This window comes from Pteropus alecto, unplaced genomic scaffold, assembly GCF_000325575.1.
Source record: "Pteropus alecto unplaced genomic scaffold, ASM32557v1 scaffold116, whole genome shotgun sequence".
In the NCBI taxonomy this organism is placed as follows: domain Eukaryota; kingdom Metazoa; phylum Chordata; class Mammalia; order Chiroptera; family Pteropodidae; genus Pteropus; species Pteropus alecto.
The window spans coordinates 1093030-1102332 of NW_006439189.1; the positions used below are offsets into that span (position 1 = coordinate 1093030).

General features: G+C 38.2%; 1 protein-coding gene across 3 annotated transcripts in view; it reads right to left on the bottom strand.

Annotated features, from left to right (window-relative positions):
• Window positions 1–9303, bottom strand: part of TENM1 (teneurin transmembrane protein 1) — a 756077-nt gene that overhangs the window by 471431 nt on the left and 275343 nt on the right. For all 3 annotated transcript variants that reach the window (XM_006916168.3, XM_006916167.3, XM_006916166.3), the window contains exon 4: window positions 6407–6647. In XM_006916168.3, the coding sequence (XP_006916230.1) occupies window positions 6407–6647 (241 nt within the window). The remainder of the gene's footprint in view (window positions 1–6406; window positions 6648–9303) is intronic.

Below are 9303 nucleotides of genomic sequence, written 5' to 3' on the forward strand. Positions count from 1 at the left end.
TAAGTAATGTGTCCAAATTCACAACCATATAAGTAGCTTAGTCCAGGGTTGTTTAAGCACATATGCTTAACAAATTGCCCAGGCTCTCCATCTTCACCTTTGGCAATGTGCCCATCTTTCCAGGTTGTGAAATATATTGCCCTAACTCCACCCTAAAAAAGATAATCCAGACATTGGAAATGTGGAGAGAAGTCTTAGAAGAAGAGCTAGAAAGGCTGATCTCTGAGTAAGGGAGGGCTCAGGGCAGGACATAATCCTGAATGTACAAGATAGTCAGGGCATTGTTTCTATGAATGACAGCAGGGAGGTAACAATCCAAAAGCTGTTCTGGAGATCTGTCACAGGACAATCTTATAAAGCCTTACAGATACGTGCCATTAAAACCTAGGAGAAGGAAGGGTTCTAATAACTGAAATTGCTAGTTATTATAAATTGAATATTTGTATCCGCCTCACCAATTCACAATTCCCAGTGTCATAGTATTTGGAAGTTGAGTCTTTGGGAGGTGATTATGTCATCAGGATGGAGCTTTCATAATTGGGATTAGTGGCCTTATAAAGAAGACCTCTGAAAGCTTCCTCACCCATTCTGCCATGTTAGGACACATTAAGAAGATAACAGTCTATGAATTAGGAAGTGGGTATGCATCAGATGCCAAATTTGCCAGTGTCTTGATCTTAGACTTCCCAGCCTCCAGATTGTGAGAAATAACTGTTTGTTATTTAAACTACCCAATATATGGTATTTTTCTTATAACAGCCCGAATGGACTAAGACAGTGGAAAAAGGGTATATTCCATTTAAAAGTATACTAAGAGAGGAAGTGAAATGATGTTCTATGTGTTGTATATGTTGGAGAAAATCATGAACATAAGGGTAGAAACACCTTTAATAAGTTGAAAATAAAAATAGAAAGGGATAAAAAGTAGTCATTTTTACTTCTGTATTATTATGGTTACTATTAACATTTATCAAGTGCTTACTATGTGCCCAGCTGCTCTAAGTACACTGCAAGCACTAACTCATTTAATTCCCACAACAGCCTTATAAATAGGTGTTACTATCATTCTTAAAGATGAAGAAAATTGAAGCATGCTGATGATCTCATCAAGTATTACATCCAAGGTCATACAGCTAATGAATGATGGTTTAGGGAGTTTATAATAGCCCCTTGGGTCAGATGGAAGAAATAGATACTCATTTCTAACACAGACCACAAGAGTGTCCTAAAAATAGTATAGTAAACATGAGTATTTCAACTTCACAGACATATGACTAGTCTCCAGCCTCCCCTGTTGACAACTCCACCTTCAAGAAGGCAGAGAAAATGATAAGACTTTCTTCTCTCACCGACTCAAGAGAAACTGGTGAGTTGAAGGTGACAGAAACCTTTAGAGAAAACAACAATTTTAGTTTAGAGTTCCCAAGTACATCATGAAGCAAAAATTCTAGACTAGGAAAACAAGTCTCTAAAATGAAGTAGGTTTAATCCTATGTACCGAGACACTATATAAAAAAAGACACTTGTTGCCTATTGAAATCTGTGTGCCTGTACTGAGTGCTAATCACCCAGTTTAGGTTTCTAAAGGATATGTACTAAAACAAAGGGATGGAAATCAAGGATAAATAAATATGAGAGTATGGTGAAAATAATGCCAAGAAGGTTAATGCCCCAGATGAGCCTGACACTTGAAAAAATTGCTAAAGATGACTGAAGAGATTTTTCGTTTGTTTGTTTGTTTTATAAAAACATGCTTAGAGAAAGAGCAAGGATAGGGCAAATGTGCAACTCATGCAATGTTCCAAAATCAGGGTCATTTTCTCAACAACTAGTTTTCTTTGTGATCATCACAACTTAAATGAGTAAAAATAAATATCAATAACTAAATTGAAGTCTAAGATAGGCAAAGTATTCATAAGAGGTCACTTAATTGTTCTAAATGAATTAAAATTATATCTCAGAGTGGAGAGAGGTCTTGTGGATTGGATTACTTAGTCATAGTTACTAAAGTTTCAGGACTGTAGTGTGGTGAAATATGTTAGAAGATTGGAGTCAGTAAACGTTGACTTTGGTTTTCAAAAGGGACAGGAAGTCCATGGGCTCCATAGATTAGACCAAGAAACATCGTGTTGATTGAATGCAAAATTCTAGAACAAGTTATTAAAAAGTTAATTAATAAGCACTTAGAAAAAATAGTAACCATGAGAAGGCAGCATAAACACTCTAAGAACAAGTTATATAAGACAAATCTCATTTCAATTCTATTTTTGACATGGTTATTGAATTGGCAGATCAGTACAAATGTATGTATACTGTATCTGGATATCAGCAAGGCGTTTGACAAGATCTCTCATGATATGCCTTAAACAAGATGAAAAAATGTGGGTTGTATGTTAGTAAAAAAAATGCTGCCTGATGGAAAAATGTCAACCCTCAGAGAGGTTTCAGCAGCATGCCACAGAGCTCTGATCTTGATCTTGCCCTATGTACCATTTTTATTAATGACTTACATAAAGATGAGGAAAACATACCTAAGAAGCCTACAGATGACACAATTATGATAGCAATACTATGCAAATATTTTGTATGGCAGAATTAGAATTCAGCTACATCTCCACAGGCTAACGATAAAATCAAATTAGGACAAATTAAGCCTCTCAACATATTTCCACCTGTATTCCCATATCCCAAACACACAATTTTTAAAAAGCTTCAACTATATAATTATGGAATAAATGGATTGTGGCTTAGCCTCAGAACTTGTAAAAAAGTTTTAAGAGTTTAGTTAATAAGTGTTCTCACTGTGTATCAGTAGTGCTATGTGGCCACCAAAAAATGCTGATATTGAAGTGGAGAGCATTAACATAAATACTTAGAACAAGGCAGACAACTGACTGTTGTTGCCCTTTTCTAAATGAGTCCATCAAGGTGATTGCAAAGAGTTCCATATAAGGCACTTCAGGTCTGCTCCCAGCCCATACTCAAGGGACAGCCATAAGTGGCCATGCTGGCGCTTTTTAAAATCACATGACCTTTCTCTCCCCTTTGCCTCAGCTTACTGAGGGAAAAGCTGAGAGGGAAGGCTTGCCAGGGAACTTAAATGCAACCTGGTACAAAAGGGATGAACTGGGTTAATCAAATTCTTTCTCTAAGATTTTTGAACAGAAGGGGAGCAGAATTTGCCATCCTCAAGTATGCCTCTTTTCCATGTTCATTATTTTGGGCTGATTCTTTTTAAGAAACAGCAGGCACAGGAGAAGCTCTGAAAACCAAGTAGAAGTTACCCATTGTAAGGGATATTTACAATTATAAAAGAAATCTCCATTTGTAAGCCTGTCTCTCTTTCTGTACCAGGAAGAGGAGGGTGCCTAAATCTGTAGAAACTTAACAATGGAGAAGGCATAACAACCTTACCCTTGTTCACTGTGCTTTTCCTGATAATCTCATAACTGGCTCCCCACCCATGTCTTTCATCATTAGCTAAAAATAGTATTTAAGGTGATGGCACCATTTTGGCAAGTAATTAAGTTTTCCTGATTTTCTCCCATGTATACAGGAGGTATTAAACTTCTGTTTGTGTTTTCCCTGTTAATCTCTTATTATAGGGTGGTCTCAGCCAAGAACCTACACAGGCAGAAAGAAAATAATTTTCCTCCCCTCTAGAACCTACAGCTAGCAAGAGTATTAGGCAGTTAACAATGGAACATAGAGGTGAAGGGATGAGGTGAGAGGTGCCAGGAGGTATCCTTGGAGTTATGTGGTGCAGTGGAAACCAGACGCTGTCATGAGAAAGTAGAAACTATGTTATATATAAAAGAAATATTGAGCTGATGATACATTATTGAACAAAGAAAGTAACAGAGAAAGGCAAAAATGTAGAGAATTGCTGAGTCATATTAGTATCAGAGATCTATAGACCCTACCTTCCTGTGGAGGTCGACCGATATTTCCTAGGTTCCCAGGAACTGACCATATACTTAAAAAGATGTTTTAAATTACTCCAGGCAACCTGACTGACCTCTCCTCCTTGCAGCCAAAGAGGCTAATAAGAATCCATGCCTACATTCAGCCTTGGCTATGACACGTCAAGAGAAGTTTAGACAAACTGGAGTGTGGGACTAGAGTGCAGAGAGACCAGGATAGAGGATTTGAAACCAATTAATGTGAAGAAGAGGTGAAGGAACTTGGGAAACATCTAGCTTAAAGAGACTGGATGTCAGGTGTGAGAGATTTTATTTATTCTGTGAGGCCCTAGAACTAGATCTGGGAGAAAATAGGCAGAGTTGAGGGGGGAATTTTGGTTCAATAAGAATGTTCTAGTAGTTGTTTGAGATGACATGGAATGCCTTAGGAATGAGTCAGTTCCCCGTTTTGGAGATATTTGATCAGAGGCATGTGACCACTTAGTAGGGGTAGCGATGCTACCTTTGAATTGTATAAGGCTTTATAATATATGAAGTACTCTCTGTTATATTAGCTTGATCTTCCTTAGCAACCGGTTGAGGCAGGTATTTTTATATTCATTTTTACAGATGAGGAAGCCAAAGCTCAGAGATGTTACACAGTCATGAATAAGCACCAGGGCACCCGCAGTTACCTTTTATTGACTTCATGTGAAATAAACATTTTAAAGGATATATTTGGAAAATCCTAGCTGACCAGGCTGATAGGGTTTCTAGTTGTTTTTTTTTTTTTTTAAATTCACCTTTGTAATGCTGAATATATTTTTAAATGTACTAAAAAGGTACTCTGTTCAGTCTTACATGAAAACTTATGTTTTTCTCTGTGTCTTATGAAACTGAGACCAATTAATACATTCTTTGCACAGATATAGAAGGTTCATGGGTGCAGTTTGTACAAACATGCTTAGACATTTCAAATAAGAATAGTTTTCTCTTTCCATTTTCCTGTGTCCATTCTACCCCCATCCTTCCAGATTTCCTGTTATTTGGCTCCTTAGACAAAGGACGTGTGTTTGCTTGTTAGGACTGCTAGTTAACCAAATTGCCTCAGTACTTCCTTAGCTCTGTAACACTAAGCCTTGCAAAGGAATTTTAAAAAGAGTGAGTAAATCACCATAGTTATTGAAAACTCCTTGAATATACACTGTCTATTGATCTCTCCTTCTCTCACTTCATTCACCCCTCTGCTTTCAATTGAACAAAAAACACTATATAAACCTTATATCACAAGCATAGTTCTAATTCAGTTATCTTCACCATAGGTGCTGACTGCTATATTTTCTTTTGGGAGATATCAGAAATATCAGTTTATGAAACTATGTAACCTAGTAAGTGATGGGTGATATAGAGTTTCCTGGATTTGGGCCATACTGCTTTCAGTTTATTGGTGGTGACATATTCTCTGATGCTATGGCTAACATTTAATTTAATATGCTGCTTAGGAAAAAAAATAACCAGCCTTATAATGTGGGTTAATCAGTCCTCCCCTTTCTATTCCAGTTCCCAAATATTAGGATAAAACTGATCAGAGTTGACACTAGACATTGCTTATCAAGTGATATATCATATCAATTGTTTACATACAAATGCATTTTTAAAAAGCTTTGGTGGTAGATCTAAATAAGGCATATAGAAGACAAGGGGGAAGTCCTTGAATTTATAACAGAATACTATGTTTTATTAGGTAATGTTTTTCTATGTTAATAGCAAGTCGTAATTTTCTATTTAAGATAGTGACTGGAAATGATGAACAATTTCTCAGTTAATTGCACCTAGTGTCTATTATAATCAAGGGACCTAGAGCTGTAGAAGAGTAGAACTTTAATCACATGACAAAGATTTGAGCAATGAATCTGTAAACCTAAATGCATGAAGTGACAGAAAAATAGAGGCAGACTTCTTTGCTCAAAAGATCAAATTTTATCCTAAAGGCAGAATAAAGTTTTTAAAATTACACATGGACTTCTAATTCATGAAACAAATCCTTTTTAAAAATGTTTGAGGCAATTTACTTTTTCAAAGAATCTTATAATAAATAAAATGCAAATAATCACTGTTCCCCCAATTGTGTTTGGATTTTCCTGTAATATTGAAATTTCTTAAAACAAAAGTTTAAGGATGCAATAATAGTTTAGATAGTGGCTTTGCTTCCTATGCTTTTGTGGTTGTCCACCTGTGAGATATTTATGCATCTGTGGTTTCATCTTTTCACATGCATCTGCTTTGGTCTGTGTCTGCAGGTGTGCCTGGATCTAGATGTGTGTGCCTGTATGCGCATCTGTGCTTGTGGAGGGGTCTGCCCTTTTGCCCATGCATCTGAGTGTGTATCTATGTGCTCATTTGTGTGTCTCTGCAGATGTCTACAGTAAAATGAGTTTCTGCACTCAGTGGAATCATCCTCTGCCAATCCTTAAGTTTAGCGGGATCATTAATATTTCAAGTACCTGGTCTCCAATGGTATGTTGCTATTCAAGACCCAGGTGTTATGCAGATGAACTGAATCTTGTCTACTGGTTGGAGGAGCTGGAGCAGCTGGGCTGGGCTGGCTGCGTGTAGTCATTGATCTCCTCTGAAGAGAGTCTGCTGCAGGGGGTGGCTTCCTGGCACAGGTGCAGGCATGAGGAGGTGGCGGTGGCGGTGGGAGGGGTCTGAAGGCGAACTGGTTGTGTGGGCTGCTATGCATGTCTAAATAGGAGAGCAGAAAAACACAAAAAAGAAACTTACTCTCTCACATGGCATCAGTAAAACACAACTTGTCAGATTTACCAGATTTTAAAATAATAGAATCTGGGCGTGGGGGAAGAGTTTTAAGTTCAGTCTATCTGTAAAAATGTCACTTAACTTCCAAAACCAGGTGCTGCATGCTCATGAAATGTAAAACATTTTCAATTGCATTTACATGTAAATTCTTCAGGGTTATAGCAGGTAAAAAGTAAATGAGGCCACCTCACACGATTTGTCATAGTTTCTGCTACTGAACAAATAAATCATCAACAAGACACGAAGTTACAGTACAGAAGTGAGTTGTTTTTCATCAGTTGCAAAAGTCTCACTTCAGAAAATGCCAGCGAAAGGCTCAAATTTATTGCCAGGAAAATTATTCAACACTTCTAATAAAACTGTAAGGCTACTTTCTGGGTTACCTCAAAAAAGTATGCTACCCTGCCTACATAGGAGCAAATCCATACTTCAGAAAAACAGCTTACACGTGTGTAACTCAACTGTGTGAAACTAATCTCTTTATTAGCCCTGCTACTCAGAGTGCTACTTTCAAAAAATAGGCTAAAAGGAGTTTGTTCAGGTTTATATATATATATTTCTATGGCTACGCAAAGAACAGTCTGCACCCAGAACCCCTCCACCACACCTTTCTAGGAGCTCTGCCATATTACCAGCAGCTTAGGTAGCAGGGAAACCATTGTCTTTTGCCTCTTTGGAGAGGGTGCAGCCTGGGACAGAGATCCTCACACTTTTGTTGTTGCTATCATTTGGTATTTTCCCACTGTTTTCCTGGCAGCCACAAGTATAGACAGTGAGTTAGAAACTGGCCCATGAGAAATACTTCAATTAAACCCCTTTAAAAAAATGCTATCATAGCTGATAGCCACCTTTCTTCCATAGGAGAAAAATAATAGACGCCAAGTGATATCTTGTAACACCAGCATGCTCTGGACCAACTTTGTAGACAACGTGGTTTTATCTTGCCTCCCGAATAACTGAGAGATGAAAAGCAGAAAAATGCCAGAGACTTTTGATGCCTAGCAAAGGGCTCAGCTGGTGTGTGGGGAGACACACTTTGAAGTGGCTGATCACAGAAAAACTATCAGTTCTTTCCGTCCTTCCACCTCAAACTTGAATTCTGAAGACATTGATATGGTTTTCATATTTTAAAATGATACTAGTGCCCCGAGATCATGACAAATTCTTGGCTGTGTTTTCTAGTATAGGTAGCTCTCTCTTTAAATGAACTTGTTATGTGAACATAGAATTGTATAAAAGGTAAATGGGAAGGGAGTGGAGATCACTCGATTTCTACGAAGAATTCCTTTAGATAGTTAGCTACTCATGCATATTTAAAAGGAACTAAAATGTTTCATGTGAATTCTGGGAAAACATGGCGGAGTGAGAGACGTCCTCAAATCTCTCCCTTTGAAATGACAATAAGCTGAATATCTAAAACTGAACAACAAAAAAAAAAACACCCAAACTGCACACCAGCACATCTGAGCATGGGATCAGTGCATAAGAGCTACCATATGTCAGAATGCCGGGTGTCAGGCAGTGGACTGGGACAAATAATGAAGCTGCCTCTTGCAGCCACAGGAACTCCTTGCAGGAGGAGGGGGAGGGGTGAAGGCACGGCTACTTCCCTGATCAGCCCTGCCTAGAGGTGCCGGGACTTTTCTACGCAGCTGGCAGAAGGCTTAGTCATCAGGACAGAAAGCAGAGAAGTGGGACAGGATAGCAGAGAAATAACAGTTGATTTTTATCTGCTCCGGTTGCAAAAGCAAGGCTAAGATGCAGCTCCCAACTCCCAAACCAGTGGGCCCTGCCCCCCATACCATCTGAGAAACCATTCAAGACCCAGGGAATCTGAGCAAAAGCTATGGAGACAGAAGCTATCTCTCTCAACCTCTGGAGCTCCCTTCACGACGAGGGGGATAGGAGAAGGTGCAGAGACTTCCTTGAACAGTGAGTTCCGAAATGAGTCATATCAACAATTTCAGAAATTGCAAAAATAGTTAGATGAGCAGAGTAAGGAGACTGAAACCTTCAAAAGGAACCAAATAGAACTTCTGGAGATTAAGAATACACTGCAAGAGTTGAAAAATGAAATAGCAAGCTTGGGAAATAGAGTCAACCAGATGGAGGAAAAAATCAGTGATATCGAAGACAGAAATCTAGAAATAAATCAGAAGAAAGAAGAAAGAAACCAAAGAATAAAAAATAATGAAAGACAAATACAAGAGCTAGCTGAAACCATTAGGAGAGGAAACATAAGAATAATGGGCATTATGGAAGATGAGGAAAAGGAGCACAGACTGGAAAGCATTTTCAGACAAATAGTGGACAAGAATTTCCCAAATCTAACCAATGAACAGGAACTTGGAATTCAAGAAGTCAACAGAACACCCAATTATCTCAACCCAAAAGGCCTTCACCAAGACACATTGTATTAAAGTTACCACAAATCTACGACAAAGATAGAATTCTCAGGGCAGACAGGGAGACACCAAGACATATTAAAGTTACCACAAATCTACGACAAAGATAGAATTCTCAGGGCAGACAGGGAGAATAAAATGGTAATGTAAAAAGGAAAATCCATTACATTAGATTA